We start from the raw sequence: 19,832 nt of genomic DNA on the forward strand, positions 1-19,832 counted from the left end.
ATTGTCCATTTGTATTGTCCCACATACACATATAGATAAGCCCTAGGGGTTACCCATTCAATTTGATTTTCATAATCTGGGCAAGAGACATTTTTCATCCACTTACCTTTTCCCAAGTATATAGTTAGCCCAAACTCTTTTGTTAGTTTTCAACATAGTGCAGGAGAGCCTCCAACATTCTAAGACTTGATGTGACTAGCACAATATCCTTGGTGAATGCTGATATTTGTAGAACTTTACCTTTTGTAGGGAATCCACCAACCTGACACCCTGTATTGGATGTCCTCTATCATAGTGGGAAACACAATCACCTTATTTTGTACTATATATGTCTATATCTATAGAGAGATATATGCATATATATAGCAAGTAGATATAAACATCAATAGTCAAAGCTCTCAATTACCTTTTTTTATAATTATAAGGGCCCCCTTCTTTTAGTGACTTTATGAATTAAACACCCTCCTAAGTATGGTGCCACTTCACCCTTCCAGATCCTCAGTGTACACCTGTCTCCAATCCAGCTGATTTTCCATTTTTGGTCTCTTTAGTACCTCTGTTAAGTAAAACTAGGATTGTGATACCAAGTGTGGTAGCTACACTGTCCTTGAAGAAAGAAAATTTGCTACAAGAAGGCTGTAATATCTCTCCCACCTTTATTCTGTTTGTTGTTCTTCCATTTTCACTCTTAAATGCCCTTGGCATGTCTCTCCTTAAGACTACAGACCAAATTTTCTTTAAGGTGGCTTTGCCCTCCACTGATTATCTCTGCTTTATAAGGCAATACTGGTCATTATCTTTCAATATCATTCTCCATAAGATTTTTCAAATGAGTATATATTCTACTAGTGTTGTATTTAGCTGTTTGGCAAGTCAAGTGTTTGCTGACTAAAGTCACTTTTGGCCTCATTATGACAACTGTTTTATAATAATTCTTCCTTTCTTTTTGATAGTTCATTCTTTCTTCTAATTGTATGCCATTTCTGACCTCTGCTCTAACAAGACATCAATATGACTATAGACAACTGAGTCAGGAATGACTTAGTTACAAGTTGCTTCCTGTCTTCAAGAAAAGACTGGATTACCACTTATGTTTTGGTGGAAATCCCATATGTTATGATTTAGTGGAAATCACATATGGGTTCTACTAGGTGACTGGTAAGGACCCTTTGAACTCTCAAGTTCTATGATTGTTTAAATTTAATACAACTAATTTTTTTGTGATGTTACTGGATATTAAACCATGTCCATCATTTACTGGTTCTTTTCCTTTAAAAAGTATTCATGAAAGAAAGATGTGAGGCTTCTGTGTAGTGTACAAGTCTTTGGCCTCTTTCATTCCTTACTCCTAGTTCATGTTTTCCAATATACTTCTCACCATTCTCACCCATTCCTACCTTTCAACTGAATCACCAAGTATCAAGGTGTATGTTTTCTTAATTTGGAGGGTGCTATATGGTTCTTTATAGAATCTACTACTTCATCCTCTGCAGAGGTTAGTGCAAAAACTATCACTATTTTCATGGTATTTCTTTTGCTAATTTTTATCACAATCTCTTCAAAATAAGATAATCAGATGCCCCATGAAATGTTTCTTGTTCCCTTTGGGTACAATATAACCCCACAAATTCTATTTTTAGTATCTCCAAGGAGTATCTGAGAGCCATTGACTTCTTTCTCCTGGCTTCATAACAAGGGTTATTAATCTGGAATCTGTTACTCCTTTTAAAAAATTTTTGATGACTGTGTGTCAGTATGACTGGTTTCCTTTATAATCCTATGCAGTTTATTTTATTCATTTAAAAATTTAATTCTGAGGAGTCCACAGGCTTCACCAGACTGCCAAAGGGTCCTTGACACAAAAAAGGTAAAGAATTCTTGACTCAGAGCAAGCATATCAAGATTGATATTATTCAGCCCATTTATAATCACTAAACAAAACTGTCAGATTTAGAATACCAACTACCAAGTTTTATAGACTGTCTAAAAACAATGATCTTTAGTATTTTCACTCCCCTTTTCTGCCATTCTGCCACCATGAGTGCATAAGTGAAAAGGGGTCACAGAAGATTGAAAGCCATTTTATAGTTTTTTGCTGAATGAATTACCATAGCCAACAAATTAATCAGCAAGCAGCCAAACTACTAGTAAGGAACCTCTCCATACTTAAGCTTGGCTGATCTTCAAAAAGCAGATTCGGTTCACTGCCATGAGCATAGCTGAAGCTTATCTTGCATGGCAAGACCTGTCAGAATATATGGCATAACCTTCAATAAACCAGGATGATATCCACACCCCAATACTTCGAAAATTATATAGTACTTTCAAAACCTCAATAATATATCATACTAAATGTCTAATAACTAACATAATTTATATAACTGTTCATAGCCACAAAAAAAATTTGTCAGAAAATTAAGAGTTCCACGATTTTCTTCAAAGCACTCAATGTTTTTTTTTTAAATCTTCCTTTTTAAAATAAGACAGCTAGCACAATGAAATAGTTCCAACTACACAATATTAAGAAATTCAATAAGGAATTGCCAGGATTCACAGATGTACTAATATTCACAACTAATCTTTAATTGAAGAATAAGGGAATTCCAAAGTACCAACAGTTAAGTTATATGCACTCTTTATCTCTTTACATAGGTTGCAGAATTATCAACCTATCTATCCTTTTCTAGACACTTCCAACTATCACTATATCCCTTCTATTCAGTTGGCTTCTCTTGACCTTCATTTCATTAACCTACTTATATTCTGATACTCCCGAGTCCTCCATGCCCCAAAGCTTACCTCTAAATCTCTATGGAATCATAGCTTTTCCTTTCTGGGACCCAGGTCCATCCTCTTTGGCTTCACATCAAAATCATTCTCCTGGCAGCCACCTGCCATCCACTTTTGAACCTGTGTTTCCTGGCCTCACAAGAAATATCTGATGAAACTGGTCATTTTACCCCTTAGCTAATCCTCCTTAGCATAGCCTAGGTCTGTCATAGAAGTCGTTCTTGCCACTGCTCCGTTTTATTCTTAAAGTTTTGTTTAAAAGGGGGAGGAGGCCCATTATCCCAATACCTCCACCTCAGAAGCCCTTTTCTCCCCAATATAATCCAATATGCATCTCAGTAAGTCTGGCACCTACCTCTTTACCTACCAAATACCTAAATGAGCATGTGAATTTCTTTACCATCTTCACCTGGGAAGAACCAGGGAAAGAAAAATTTTTGTTACCCAGCTATCTTATTCATCTTCCTGAAAAACTGAATTATGTAGACGGATGAATATGGTTATTTCCCCCAAAAGAGCACCAAATACAAATTCGCAAAAGTTTATCTATTAGAAAATAATTATTTTACACAGGTACATCATGAGAATAAAGCATTATGTTACTGAATTATCCAAGTATAAAGACTTCTTCCTGTCAATGATTTCTAACAAAATAAGTCAACTGTCAGAATTCTAAAATCACAATCCAAACACCATAATTACCAGTAAACAAAAGCTTTTTTTTAAAAAGTGACTTATGTCTTTAACAATCAACATACATTTTTAAATGCTTTATGTTAAAGAAATCACAATACGCTATTCAACAGGCTCAAGACAAGCAACCAGAATTTAATGGAAAAAGTCACTTAAACTCTATTCCTTGTTCCACAAAACCTCATTCACAACCCTTAAGCATTGTGGTCTGCTAGTTATAATTCTATGTCATTTTTGCCATCTTGAAACAGGTTATTTTCAAAAGCTGTTCACTTATTTAGACCAAAACGTATACTTTCAATGAGACAAAGGTATCCTAAACCAAGTTGTGAAAAAACACATTTATCAAAGAGCCAAAGTAGTAATTCAAAACTTAACATATAAACTTGAAGATTGTTTTATCTGACAAATAAGTGTTTAAAAGTGGTGCAATGTTTTCTTTTAAAAAAGTGAAAAACAAGTAAAATGTAATCTAACTTTTAATAACCATTACTAGTTATGTACTCAAGATTTTAGTCCAGATGAGATGTTTTTTGAGCATAAATTTATCAGCTCATTTAAAAAAGTATGAGAAAAGGATCAGATTTCCTTACCTACTTTAAGCAAAATCAATAGAAAAAGCAGTAGAAAATTGACTATTTCTAAATCTAGTTTATTCACTGGCTTAAAAAGTTTCTCAACTTCAAAACTAAAGCAGTCTTTTCAAATGACCTATTCTTGTTTGAGAAAAAAAAGTCATTAAAGAGGATGAAGCACATTTAAGGAAAATAAGAATTTTAGACCTTACCATAAATTCAGATAGCCTGCCTATTAAATTGACAACAAAATAGGAGGTTATTTTATCTGAACTACTGTAAATAATTTAGCTACTATTCCCATCAAACATCCTGAAAGTCGACTTTAAATTGCTTGGAATGCCTTACCTATCAAAAAAGAGTAAATAAACCCAAAATGCCTGAATTATCACTGTTCTTCACTCATAACACTCCAATTTCCAAAAAGAAAAAGCAGTTAACTACATAGGTCCAGAGTCATTTGTAGAATCTTTTGTTTTGGAAGGGGAGGGATTTTATGAGCTTACCAAATAGCTCTTTTCATAGTTGAAATGAAGAACTGATACCTACCTAAGATGCAGAATACATCAGCTAGGATGGAGGGCATATCCTCACGATAGTCCTAAATTTTGAAGATATAATTATCATGGCATTAGAACACCACCCTTAAGTGAATTTTTTTTATATTACTGTTGAAAGGTCTAGTCACCACTATGTCGATGTGTATTTAAATCCGTCAATTGAATTTCCTATATCCAGAAAATTAAAAAGATCAGAAATTATAGAAATCATAGATGAGAAGGGGAATCATGAAATAATTTGGCAGAATGTATAACAGCACAAAAGTATAACTTTTTCAAACAGCATCCTAAATTAGAAACCACTTGTATGTCTCTCACATCTACCTAAAAAAAATGGTAATGAACTATTGATGAAACATTTCTTATTTAAGTTTATGTTAGATTCATATTTAAGTTGTAACACTAACCTATATAAAAATTAGTCTATCACACTCACTTCATCAGGGTAGTAGTTTAAAAAATACCAATAACCCTAATATATAGCTGTCCTATAAACTTTACTCTTTCAAGACACATATTACATATTTATATACACCAGATGCCACCATCTTTATCTTAATCCATTACTAATTATCTATTATGTCTTTTACCTTTGGAGAAACTCTGTATTTGGGTTGGGTTTGGGTTTTTTTTTTTTTCATTTCTAGTACCTTACTTTAGGAGCATTATAGCATTTTCCTATGGACAGTCTCATTTTTCCACCTCCATTTTATCACCTTCTTTTCCATTAGTACCATCACAGTAAAAGAGCAGCAATTAGTAGTTGGCTAATACTATAGCAACCTTAACTGAACTATTTGCAAAGACCTAATAGAAATCAACATTGAGTCTAAGAAAAAAAATCAAGCTGCTAAGATAGACTAAGTGAAATGCATTTGTATAATTAAAATATAAAGCAGACCATGTTGCTGCATGTATTATGTATGCCATGACAAAAGGAACAAGTACTACAAGCAACCCTGGCCAGCATTAAAAGAGAACTCAAAATGGACATGGCCAAAAAAAAAAACGTTCATGCTCTTCATGTATCAAAATAGTTTATTTGGAGGGTAGGTTAAGTTGAAAAAAAACAAAAACCCTTCAAATATACTCCTTGTAAACACCACCACCACTCCCAAAGAAAAAAAACACATAATGCTAAAAATGCAACCCAAATTTCAGAATGAAAAAAAAAAATCAATTGCCAGCTATTCTGATGCTAAGTTTCACAAGGGTCATAGGCTTTGGTTTCAATTCCACTGTTTTACCTGAACACCAGAAAACAAAAGTCAAGTTTTAAAATATTACACATTAGCTATGGGTGGTGCCCAGAATGAGAAGAATGTTACAGACTAGTACAACAGTACCAGGTTCATATTGTATGAGGATGTCCAAAGAACTAGAGGCTGCCCCAAACCCCCAAGATACTTTATTTCAATCCAAAAATCAAGACAAAGGCACTGAGGAGCACCTGAAGACTTGCCCCTATCTCTGCCAACCAATAAAGCACTTGGAAAAGAACTGGCTTGAAGCAGCACGGGGAAAAATGTACACAGGGACAAAGAGGCCCCAATTACCAGGAAACATCAAGAGAGGTGGTTTTCAACTGTTCTAGAGATTTTGTTCCAGTCTGACTCATTTCACTCCCTAATAGCATGAACTGACCACATGTAAACAAACTTCTAAAAAAAAAAGTATGAACTAACTTAGTCTCTGTAGCCTTACCATTTAGGAGTCAATCTTCCAGATAAAATACCAAATTAATCAGAAACATTCTCTGATCTGAAACAAACCTTAATTCTAATAAAGAAAAACGAAAATAAAATACATCAATTCCTTTAATAGAGTGGAATAAATTTTAACATCTGGTTTCTTCGAAGTTAATATTATTTACAACACTGGTAGAAACTAACAGGCAAAAGATTTCAAGAACAAAGCAATGCATTATTTTATAAGCAGAGTCTAAAATACAGTTGCTTGGTTCTAGTCGTTAAAATTCCAACCTACATGCACAAGCAGAACAAGAAAATGCTTAACTTTATACATGGTATTTTTTCTTTTAACTGGTTAGATTTTTAACCATGATACTTGTGATGTTTTCACCTTCAGCAAGCTTCACCCTAGCTCAGTACAATATACTACTTTTCTTTTACCTCCCCCTCAAATATGTTCTGCTTTGCTTTCAACAGGGGAACATTTTAATTCTATATAACCAAAGTTATTTGGCATTATTAACATCTTTCAAGTGAGATAAAACTTAATAAATCTGAAGAACCTCTATTTCAAAAGGCACCATGTATCAAAACTGTTCCTTCTCTTCCTTTAGAGATAAGGCAAATGTACCATTAAATATATATACTTACAATAATGTCACTGAGAACATTTGATGCTTGTTCATGCTTTAGAGATCCCCTTATGACGTGACATGATAGCTCATAGATAACTTGCTGGAGATCTGTTGAACAAAACATACATTGTAAATACACAATTACTAGAATACAACATATGCTTCTTGGGGAACTCCACCTAACTTTCAGATTCTTTTAGTTAATGCTGTAAAAACATCAAAACTGAAACATTAACTCCTTTTTACTAGTGAATTTAAAAGGTGTTTTTAAAATGTTAATATTAAGTACCAATTAATTAAAATCTTAAGAAGTAGGAGTGAAAGGCAATATAAAACCCTGGCTTTCTCTCCAATCTATATTAACACATAGTGAACCGTTCTCCAAAATCTTTATCACTTCTATTTCCCTTCACTACTGCCTCAACTATTATAAATAGCAAATAGCAAGGACAGTGTTTAAAACACATATGTTCAAGGAAACTCTACACTGGGCTCGTCACCCCCTATACTCCACCCCACTGCCCCAACCTTTCCAGCAAAGAGGATAGTAAGGAAAAAAAGGACATCCATCCACCTAATATTTTGGTCCTTTATACTATAAGCTTCACTTCCACTGCCTTTCTACCTGATGGAAAATACCATAGAACTCCCCAGAACCCGCCACATAACAAAGTATATTTCAGCTCTCTTTTGTGGGGAAAAAAAAGTAAAAAAAAATTCATAAAACAGTTCTTCTATGCTAGCTCCAAGCCACAAAAGAAAGCAACATTCTAGTGAAGGAAAAAAAAAATCTTATTCTTTTTCATAAGTTGCAAATGGAATTAGTAAGATACAAGGAAAACAAATGTGCCTGGAAACAAAATAAGCTATGGGGAAGGAGCAAACTTCACTACAGTTATATTATACTAATTCCTTAAAAGATGAACAAATAACTATCATCAATGCAACATTCCTTTCCCCCAAAGAGGAAACACAATTAGAATCATAATCTAATGAAAAGTCTCAGAAGGTTCTCAGTGTGCACTGGAACTAAAGGAATTCCACTTTTAAATAAACGGAATCAATTAGTTGGTTCTAATAATAGTCCAGGTGAAAAGTGATGAGGCCATGCAGAATATGAGTTGAGAAAAGGGGATATATGAAATAATGTGTAGAATAGACAATATAAAAGTCAAGAATGACTCAAATATTACTACCATTCATCATAATCTTATTAAATGTATTTACAAGGAAATAGCTAGAAAAAAAGTAAATAATTCTTGAAAGTGTCCCAAGAATAGCAAGAAATGACATTACATCAGAGATAAGGAATACCTTTGATTTTAAACATCAAATTTTAGAAGGGAAATCTCATCTGTATTTCATCTTGTCTATAATGTGTACTTTATCCTATCACTTTTATAAACTAGTAAATATTATCTGATAACTTTTGTTTATATAAAGAACTTATCTAAAATAAGTTTTAAAATCAAGAAAATGTAAGATACAAGGTTCTACCATAAGAAATGCTACAGGAAATATTTCCAACTCCCTAGAAATCTAGCAGTTTTTCCTCTCCCTAAATAATAGAACTACAGCATTAATGAGTAATTCAATGCTCCAAAATCATCATTTCTTAAAAAGGTAAGAGTAAAAATGTTATTTGACAAATTCTTTGCACCTTGAAATAAGAAAGAACTTTTAGAACAAAATTAACACAGGAAAAAAAATTTAATCATTTACTGCTTTTTAAAACATACATTTTAATTACAGCTTCAAAAAGTATTTAAGTCATAGTTGTAATGTAAACATTCCCTTTGCTTTTTGTTTTCCATAACAGATTTAAGATATCCCCAGATATCACCTAAACATCAGCATTTTAGCAATTTAAAAAAATTGCTTCAATTTAAAACTTCAATTTCTGGCAGTTTTCTTAGACGAAAGAGTTGTTCTGAACTATGCCCAAAGGCCTATAAAACAATGCATTCTCTTTGACCTAGCAATAGGACTACTAGATCTGTATTCCAAGAGTTAAAAAAGCAAAAAAGGAAAAGGACTTGTATGTACAAAAATACAAAAAGCAGCTCTTTTCTGGTGGCAAAGAATTGAAAATTAAGGGGATACCCATCAATTGGGGGATGGCTGAACAGGTTGTGGCTATAACAAATGATTTAGATGCTCTCAGAAAAACCTGAAAATACATACAGAACTGGTGCAGGGTGAAATAAATAAGTAGAACCAGGAGAAAATTGTACACAGTAACAGCAGTATTGTAAGATAATCAGCTATGAATGACTTAGCTGTTCTCAGCAATACAATGATCCAAGACAACTGTGAAGGATTTATGATGAAAAATTCTATCCATCCACAAAGAAAGAACTGACGGTATCTGATTATAGATCAAAGCATGGTTTTTTTTAACTTTATATTTCTTGGGGTTTTTAATGTTGGTCTGTTTTCTTTTGAATGACTAATATGGAAATGTTTTGCATGACTACACATGTATAAACTATATCAAATTGCTTGCCTTCTCAATAAGGAAGGGGGGAGAGATGGAGAATTTCTAACTCAATTTTAAAAACAAATGTTGAAAATTGTTTTTACATGTAACAAAAACAAAAAATCCCACATATTAAAAAAAACAATAAAAAGTTGTTCTTTTCTACAACAGTCTATTTTTGGCCTATTTCTCACTGATCATTTAAGATATGGCAACTGCTAACTGAATTAGAATAAGACAATCTAGATAAATATAAGCCCATTATAAAAAGCTTACCTATGCCATAGGTTTTGAATTCAAATGCAACCCAAATTTCACACACACACATACATACATACATACATACATACATACACACCCTCTCTTCTGTATATATAAAATGCAAACACCTCCTAATATACAGGGAATCTAAAATAGATGTTATGTTCAACAAAAGAATTATGATGAAATTCCTCCTCTATTTTACAACTGTTTCTCAAAGAGCATGAAAAATACAAATGCTCAGTAGGACAAGTAAAAATAAAAACTAGAGTAGCCATCCTGTGCCCATTAAGTCATATTCCCACTTTTGCTTTTACCATTTCAAAACAGTGAATTGAGACTATCATTATTTATAAAATTTTTATTCAGACTAGTTTTAAAGCACTTACCTCTGAAAATCAAATGTTCACGGTTTTTGTTTTCACAGAGGGCTCGACATAACTGCACACTAAAATAAGACAAAAATATTACATGTATCAACTTGATTAGACATGTTAAGTAAACCTGAATATATCAAGCTACCTGCTTCTTTCAATATCTTTCAACCAAAGTAATATACAAGAATGCATACATACAATGACACCAGGATTGGGTGCAAAACTATATGCAAATACTAACATTTGGCATCTAAATTAATTCCTGCTCACTGTAATATTAATGAACAAGTTTTACCATTTTTTAAATAGATAAATCCAAAAGGTAAGATGACTACCTAGCTACACAAATACTAACTGAATGACTTTCAATTCTAGAGTATTTTCACATAGCAAGTTACTAATGCAATTTAGTTATACTTAGTGTTATAAATACATATCCATCAAATTATGTTAAAATCACAGCAAATAATGACTATATGTATAATCTACTCCATTATGTATACATTATATATGCCTGTTTTTCTTAGTCACTAAAAAGATTAAATTAGCACTGATGCCAAAAGTAATAATGAATATGAAGACTTCAAAAAATATATGGGAAGGCTTGTATTAAATAGTGATTCAGAACGAGAAAAAGGAGAACCAAATAATATAAATAACTACAACTATTTTAAATTTGAGTTATAAAGCATATACCTATACTTTTTTAAAACCTGATGTATAAAGTTGTATTATCATCCAAAGAAAATAGTATTATTTTACTTAACTTTTGGACTACAACAACTATCACTTCAAAATATTTTCATGGACTCAAATAACCACAGAAGTGGCAGACACAGCTTGGAGAAAGAAAAAACTAAATCTATGATTATACAAACTTAAAATATTACTAGTCCCTATAAATTCTGATCTGCATATTAGACCTCTTTCCCTTAAAGCTAATCCCATTTTACCTAATCTACTTTATATTCTGTGATAATATAACAGAGGACCTGTGTTAAAATACACTTCTGATCCAAGAAGAAATTTGGGTCATCCAAAAGTCCCTAAAATAGTACCAAGATACTATATGTTGTATGCAGACATAAAAATGATGTATGCACTGTTTTGTACTCTTAACATTTCTGTGACTGACAAATAAACCTGAAGTCACTATGGGCCACACAGAACTGCCCTGGAGACCCAACTCTGCCAAAGATTTGAATAACAAAAAGCAATTTGAGACATTTAAATGATACTTCCCACTTCATTTCAGGACAATTTTAATTTACCAATACACCTTTACTGAACAAGAGATCACAGAATGAGAGTAGACAATGCCTTCAATAACCATCTAATCCAAGGATGGGGAACCAGCAGCCTCAAGGCCACATGTGACCCTCCAGGTCCTCAAATGTGGCCTTTTGACTGAGTAAAAGTTTTACAGAACACATCCTTTTATTAGGGGGATTTGTTCTGTGAAGTTTGGATTAAGTCAAAAGGTCACCCTTGAGGACCTAGAGGGACATATGTGGTCTCTGAGGCTGCAGGTTCTCCATCCCTGATCTAGTCTGACCCATATGAAAACTGTTGGCCCCCACCATGGCAGCCACCATTTTTCCTAAAACTATGCCCACTTTTCAGCCCTTTATCAGAGCTGCCATAACTGTTTCCCCTAAAGTACAAGTTAAACCACCTCTCTATAGTTTCTACTTGTCCTGGCACAGATAAAAGATTTGAAAGGCAACATTTATCTTTAAACATTCCAGTTTCCAACTTTCATTCCCCTTTCTTCAACCCCTGCACTCCCCAGTAAGGAACCTGTCAATCCTTCTACTTTTCTAATGTCCATCACCTACCCAAAACATCAGAATATCTGGTATCATTTATACTTTGAAACTCAAAAGAATAACTCATAGAACCATAGAGCTGAAAGGGACCTTCTTAAGAGACATCATCTAGTCCAACTCATTTTTACAGAAGAGGAAGCCATAACCCTTAAAAATCTAAAATTTCAGATTGAAATAAATATCTCATGTCAAACAAGACAAAGAATTTCAAACAATGGAAGGCATAAATTTGTTGAGTTTGTTTGATTTTGTTTTGTTAAGGGTAGTGGGGGGGTAGTGAGAGGCAGTGAGATTTAGCCCTGAAATCATGTAACACCTGAGGCTCTAAAGAAAAACCTGCTTTAGTCAATTTGGAGTACCTAGGTTAACTAGGTAGGAGAAAATAGGGTACCTAGGTAGATTCCCTTAACCCTAATACCACTCTACTTTCTCTTTACAGAGAAGGGTTAACAGGATCCAAAAAGGGTTTTTCTGAGATGCGGTAATTTAAACATCTTTGTATGTAGAAATCAAGGAAGCAGAAAGTTGCAGGACTGGAAATGACTAACAAAGGAGGCACCTAGAAAAAAGCAGGAAGAAATATGACAAAGAACATTATTAGCGCTCAAAGAGAAAGGCTACTTCATCAACCTCTTCAATAGGAAGAAAAAGATTAAAAGAAATACAGAAATTAGGAAAATACACTGAACGGTCTCTATTTTTTCCAAGTTCCTCCAACAGCAAAATATAACAGCATAGCTATTGTTTTAAAAGGGGGTTTTAAGCTTTCAACTTAACAAATAGAAATTAAAGGACTATGTAGGAATTTATCATTTAAGATAAAATGATAAATTACAGACAAGTAGCCACAGACAAGTGGCCAGTCTGCATCAGTGGGCCTGGGGGATTTATACACCAAAATAAAATTCTTTAAAACATTATTTAAATTTATCATGTCACTATATCAGAATTTTTTGCTTAGCTCATTTCCTTCGTCCCAAGGAAAGACTCAATCTAGGGGAGAAGTGAGGAGAGTTCCTACTCAAAAAATGACTGCTGTAAAAGACAAAAATACACCAATTAAATTTTTTAAATTAAGTACTCTCTTCTCCAGCATAAAAAACTGTATGTGTCCAGTTTTTTTTTTAATAAAAGCGGATATTGAAAAAGGAAATCACTTTAATGTTTTGTAAACATATATTCGGGTCAATAGGAATAGGAAACTTTTTTAGGACTACTTTAAATCATTTAGCATTACTTCATCTACCATATTAACTTTTAAAGTTACCCTACCCTGACACCTAAATGTTAGTTTCGTTTTGTTTTGCAAACCAACAAAAAGAAAGCAAAAGTCTACACTTTCTTATTGGCATTCAGACTAAAGTGAAATTAAATACAAACTGCCCAATACAAACAGGTAAAAAACACATTAAAATATAACTTTAAAGCAAAACATGGCTAAAATCCCTTAAAGAGAATATTAATTTCCATTCTCTAACAAAATAAGAGTAATTTCAACCATGTCAGTTCCACACTATGACTGAAGATTAAAAAGGGAGACTTATACACATGGATAATCTGAACCAAACTAATTTCTTATTTTTGATAGTTTTAATATAAATGGCAGAAGGCTTACGTTTTAAAAGCACATAGTTCGTCAAAATGCTTTCATATCTACTAGTGCATTAATAATACTATTCTCACTTAACAGATGAAGACAGAGCCAGAAGTAAAATGACTTGTCCAAGGCCACACAGCTGGTTAACAGGTTTGACTCACAGATCTGTGCTTGGTACACTGTAAAAATGATCAACAAATGTCCTTTCTTCCTCAGGGAAGGGTTAATTTAGTAAGGTGTTGAATATTCTAGTTAACAGGTAGGTTTTTCAAATATCATGTAAAACACCATTTGTCCCCCAAAGAGAGCTACAAGTTTGCTGAATATAAGCAGATATATATGCCTAACTTTATTAGATTTTTAAAGTCATTTTAAAATTATTCACCATTAGAAGAACCAAACACCTAATTTTGGAGAGGTAGTCCAAAAGAACTGGATTTTCATTGCCAAAACCAAAATTCACATTTACAAGGGGAAAAAAAACTGTTTAATTAGCAAAGATAGTAGGAAAATTATGGTAAGCTTTAAAATAGTTAACTTCTTTTGAGGGAATTATGTTCCAGGAGAAATTCCATCTATATGAGAAATTATGCTTTGCTTCTGCTAAAAACATTTGTTATGTTCAGCTACTCCACTAGACCTGTTTGGGAATAAAAAGCTCTCAGATCAGGAAATTAACTTCTACCAAGCTCAATGAACATAAAGAATCAAGTAAAAACAGAAGCAATTACTTTGTACTTTCAGATCAATGCAGTGTAACTTGTACATTTGACATGGTCAATATTTTTTTCATCACTCATCTGTGAGAAATGGTACTTATGTTTGCTAATAAATGACATGGGAGCCAGATTCAAAGGATCCTGAGGGTTCCTTCAGAAAGTTTTCTTATCATAGTTCTCAGGCAATGTTTAACACTTTTTGAAGAAAAGTCTAACGCTTTTTCCACTGAGGAGGGTAAGGGGGAAGAGGAACTTCTACTTATGAATTTCTGAACACTAATCAAAACTAGAAGTCAGGAAATAAGTTTCAGAATTAAAACCACCAAAAAAGACATGTTCAAAGAATAAAGAAACTTCAAGAACAAGTTTTTTGGTAAAGACTAGCCAAAATAACAACTCACCCCAAAATAATTAAGCTTTATTCACCAAAGTGATATTTCCTGAACTGATTTATTTATCAGCCAGTCAGTCATGATTTAGAACCAAAAGAAAACCTGATGCTAGTCCACAAAATGCATGAAGAGACATGCTTGTTGAATGATTTTTTTTCTTTCTGTTTTTAATGGTTGAGGAGTATTAAGGGATAGAGGTAAGGTTAAAAATAGTGATGTTCCTTCCCCTCAAAAAAAAAAAAAAAAAGAACCACTGTAAAACCACTGTAAAAATGTAATTAAATGCACAGAAGAGAAGGAAAATTGGAAGGAATTAGTTTTAAAGTGACGTGCAAAATTTATACTTTTTAAGTAAGCAATATGAAGTAAAGATTCATTGTTTTGTCTTTTTTGTATTCTGCTTTTTTTTATTTTGGGGGGTTTTTTGTTTACGTTCACAACTTTTTTAAAAAGATCCAGTCCAATCTCTCCATTTTACAAGTTAAAGAAACCAAGGGCTACACAGGGTTAAGTGATTTGCCCAAGGTCCAACACCTACTAAGAAAGCAGATTTAAATAGCTCCCTCTGACTCTTCAGCTTCTCAAGGGCAGGTGCTAGGTAAGGGAAAAAACACAAAGCAATGTGACTGTCATTTTGGAGCTAGCTCATATCTGACTAAAAACTATTCCAAAAGAAGAGTTTCAAAATTTTTCTGAGTGATAGCTGCAAAATAAATATTGTCACACAAGGTTGACTATTCTGAAAGGGACAACATCCACATTTAAATATAAAGTTCTGAAATGACTCTTTCAAAAAAAATTTAGTCTGGAGAGGCAGACAGTCTCTGACATTGCCTATGTGACACTGGACAAGTCCCCTAACTTCACAGTGCCTCTAGGGATCTCTAAGAGCAGGTTCATTGGCAGGAGTTTCCTGACCTGGAGATTCCCACAGCAATGAAATCACAGATCTGTACTAACCCTGCCCCCCCCCCCCAAAAAAAAAAAAACCACACACACTGTCAAGTTTTGAAAGACAATTAGATTTATACAGATAGCATTTCCAAATAAAGATCATAAAATGAAAACCTTTTTCCTCAAGGAATTTCTTATAAGAAAATCCTTATCACCAATATATTACTAATTTTTTCTACTGGAGTGAGAATCCTCTATTAAGAGTTTTACCAACACATACTAAGAAGGTACTTTAAAACCCTATAAATCAAGATACAATGATATAAGAGTTTATCAACACATACTAAGAAGGTACTTTAAAACCCTATAAATCAAGATACAATGATATAAGCCAAAAGATTCCAAAACCAAAGGGCTAAAAACCTGCATGGGTTATGCAACATGAAAAAATCTATAACTAGGTAAGACAACTCTAAGAATAATTCTAGATACTAGTGGAAAAATTATTGATAATGATAAGAACAGATATCAATACATTAAGCATTTCATTAATGCCCTGTTTTTAAATACTTCTTAGGAAAGATGCACAAAGTCTCTTAATTTCTTTTCGTTAAACAGAAAACACAGAATGACTACAATAAACATACTAAAATGTCATTAGAAAACAAATTAAATCCACTGATCAATTATAATTCCAGTAGACAGAGAAAACATTTCCTTCCTCTAGGAAGAAAGGCTATTTATTGATAACAGAGGTGAAGTGTTATATAGGTGTCACACAAGGTTGTTGACTTTGCTATTTTCTGTTATAAGAGGGTGGGAAATATCAAAAGAGCAAAAGGAGGGAAGGAGAAACAGAGAGAGGGAGGGGGGAGGGAAGAGCAAGAACTAAGTCTAAAAAGTTATTACTAAACCATGTAGTCTCTGACCTAGTAGTAACATTATTAAGCCCCTTTCCCAAAAATATGAAAGAAAGAGGAAAAGATCCAATAAGCACAAAAATATTTATAGCAGCTTTCTGTAATGTCAAAGAACAGGAAACTAAGGTGAAGGAATTATAGTACAAGTACATAATGGAATACTACTGTGTTGTAAGAAATGATTAAAGAGGGGCGGCTAGATGGCGCCGTGAGTAAAGCGCCGGCCAGAGCCAGGAGGACCTGGGTTCAGATCCTACCTCAGACACTTAACACACACACACACAAAATAGCCGTGTAACCTTGGGCAAGTTACTTAACCCCAATTGCCCTCCAAAAGGCAAAAAAAACAAAAAACTAGTAGCAATTGTTTCTAAGGTGAAACATGACAAAATTCTCAGAAACACAAAATGAACAATCAACCCATCAACAAGCATTTCTCATGCACCTACAACGTACCAGGCACTGTGCTAGGCTCTGAGCACACAAAGACAAAGATGTAACAGTGCCTGTTCTCAAGGATCTTATACCCTAAAGGGAGAGACAACAGGTACACGTCGGATCAAAGGCATTATTTGAGTCAAAACTAATCCTAATCTGCTTAGTCCAGGAGAAGAGACAATGGCCATGTCATTTTATTTTCCTATATTCAGCACCTAGCACAATGCCTGGCACCATAATAGGTGCTTTATAAATGTTTGTTGAATTGAATTATTTTGACCAAGGAGAGAAAAATACATTTGAAATATAATTGTAAATATTTGGTAATACTGACGATGGTGATAAGCATCTACCTATTTCATTCCCAAGCTTCCAATCTTCCCACACACAACAATGTAATCATTAATCTGTGAGGTTCTAGATTTTCATAAAAGGGGATTTTTTTTTAAAAAAGACATCATTAATCAGGTCCAGGGAAATAAAGTGAAAAATCTAACAGCAAAATGAACAAAAAAGCTATGTACAAAAAAAATTAGATAATAAAAGACTACTTTATGAAATGTTTAATTTTTAACATGTTTAATTTTTCATTATAACTTACAAAACATCATTTGTAGTCAATTCTTCTTTATATAATAGAACCTTAAGTTATTACACTGATTTGGACATAATGCAAAATCCCAAAAAGTTAACTACACACAGTAAAATGCTGATAACTGAATTTTCAAACTCCCTATTGCAAAGGTGTTCCACTCTAGAAAATTTTAAATAAGATTATATAACTGAAAATCATAAAAGTAATCACAAAATTGTATTTTTTTAATTAATTTTAAAACCTCCACAGGGCTTTTCACCATAAAGATCGCTCTGAATTTCACTTCCTCAACCCTAAACACTTTCTGTTAAGTAGCAAAACTGTCCCAAAAACAGTAGTAGGAAAGCTAAGCAATCTACAAAATTTTTATTAACCCCTGTATAAATGAACTGACTTTACATTACTGACAATAAAGACTCACAAAGCAGAAATCAACATGGTGTACAGGCCCTTTTTTTATTAAAAATTGTGCATATTATGTATATATGTATGCATACACACATGCACACACTTACTTTTGTAAAAAAACTAATACCTTGGAACTTATGGTCAGCCCAGACCAGCCATCATTCATTCTCCCTGGCTTTATTATTATTCATCATTCTTCACCTTTCCGTCCCTCTTCCTTCCGTTCCTTATTTACTCACTTTTATTATATTTTACTCCCTTTTATTTATAGTTTCCCCCATTAAAATGTTAAGGTCCTAAAGGCCAGAGACAATCTTTCTTTTTTAACTACTTGTTGAATTGATGATTTAAAGACTTCAAAATTTGGCAAAGTGGCCAGTGTAAAGATTCAGAACATGTTCATAAGAGCCAAAAAATGGAAGCTGTTCCTAACAATCACCTACAAATCCATCCACAAAATATTACTTTAAAATATCCGTATATTCAGTACTGTAAGACTTGGAAAGGAGGCAAAAAAAAAAAAGTATAAAGGGTCCTTAGCCTCTTAGAGCTCATCTTGTGGAAGAGACAGGACTGGTCAACAAGCAATTAATCACAAAAAGTGATCAGAGAATAAGCCCAATGATAACTACAAAGTCCATTCTCTGAATTTCTTTTGCAAAGAGTGTAATACTGTCCTCAAATGTTTTATGGAGGAGTTAAATCTCCCATTGGGCCCTGTAAACATAGGTTTATAAGTTCTGACTTAGGAACATCTAAAAACCAAAGCTCGGGAGGATTCACAACTTGAATACAAAGCTGGTAAAAAAAAAAAATCCTCTAGCAATGTTTAATATTGCCACCTTGTTTTAAATTTTCAAATTAATACTTTAGAGGTTAAGTCTGAATTATTTATAATACAGAGAGTCATAAGTATTAAACTTGAGTCTACTGCTTCGAGAATGGGAATTAACACCCTGCTGCTTAAGTGGACGTACTTTGATTATACTCTGGATTCAATTAAATAACGAAGTATTTAAAGTCAGTGTCAAGCTATACGCCATATTTTTTCAACTGATCTGAGTCCTTCAACATTTTCTGAAAGAGAACACACAATAATATGCTCTTCCCAATTTTCCCAAATTTTAGACCACGAGTTTTTCAATAACGAAAAACCCGTACTTTTAAATAGACTGTACGCTCATATTACAAGACGTCAGAAGCATTTTATGATTAAAGGAAACTGCATTATCAATTAAAGGCAGTGTACAAACCTAAGCCATTAACATCTGCCATCATCATTATCGCAACTAAAACTAGTGGCAATCCAAATACTGAACAAAATGGGAGCGGCAGCAGGTATGGAACGGCGGAAATTTCATCGAAGGTAAGCAATTACGAAGCCAGGAGGCAGTTGCCTCTCTAAAATTGTTACACGTTAACGCCCAAACACACACACGCGCGTTGGCCTTGAACGCCCCCCTGCAAACTGTGGGCCGAGAAGTGGAGCCCCAAGATAGGAGCACTCCATCACAGGGTGCCAGAGCGGTCAAGACTAAGAATGGAGAAACTTGGCATGCAAAAGCCCTGGCCGAGAATGTTAGCAGGAAAGAGGGGACCAGTGGGAAACCGCTAAGGGCGCTCATCCGCAACTCCGGCGGGAAAGCAAATCGCTCCGGGGCAGAAGAAAAGCGCCAGGGAGTCCCTGGGGCCGGGGGGAGGGGGGGCACCAAGGGGGGACGACGACTGGAAGGGAGGGGAAGAGGGAAGGGAGAAAGGAAAAGGAGGGAAAGGGGGGGGGGGATGGAAAAGAGAGGAGGAAACAGCATAGGAAAGATGGATTGGAAGGGGTTAGAAGGGGGAACGCGGGCGTGGGGCTGACGAAGAGAAATAAGGGGAGGGGGGGAATGAAACAGCAAAGGAGGAGGGAACGCGGCGAGGGGCCATTAGGGAGGGAATGGTAAACATTGGGGGGGGTGAGGGACCAAGGAAAAGAGAAC

At 34.2% G+C, this 19,832-nt stretch overlaps 1 protein-coding gene across 10 annotated transcripts in view; it reads right to left on the minus strand.

Annotated features, from left to right (window-relative positions):
• Window positions 1-19,832, minus strand: part of THOC2 (THO complex subunit 2) — a 95,091-nt gene that overhangs the window by 74,187 nt on the left and 1,072 nt on the right. For all 10 annotated transcript variants that reach the window (XM_069074035.1, XM_069074034.1, XM_069074033.1 and 7 more), the window contains exons 2-4: window positions 10,074-10,132; window positions 6,961-7,052; window positions 4,608-4,659 (exon numbers count right to left, since the gene is read on the minus strand). In XM_069074035.1, coding sequence (XP_068930136.1) covers window positions 4,608-4,659; window positions 6,961-7,052; window positions 10,074-10,132 — 203 coding nt within the window. The remainder of the gene's footprint in view (window positions 1-4,607; window positions 4,660-6,960; window positions 7,053-10,073; window positions 10,133-19,832) is intronic.

This window comes from Petaurus breviceps, unplaced genomic scaffold (assembly GCF_028583685.1).
Source record: "Petaurus breviceps papuanus isolate PSGF00001 unplaced genomic scaffold, PetGlider_PUasm1.0 90881, whole genome shotgun sequence".
Lineage (NCBI taxonomy): Eukaryota > Metazoa > Chordata > Mammalia > Diprotodontia > Petauridae > Petaurus > Petaurus breviceps.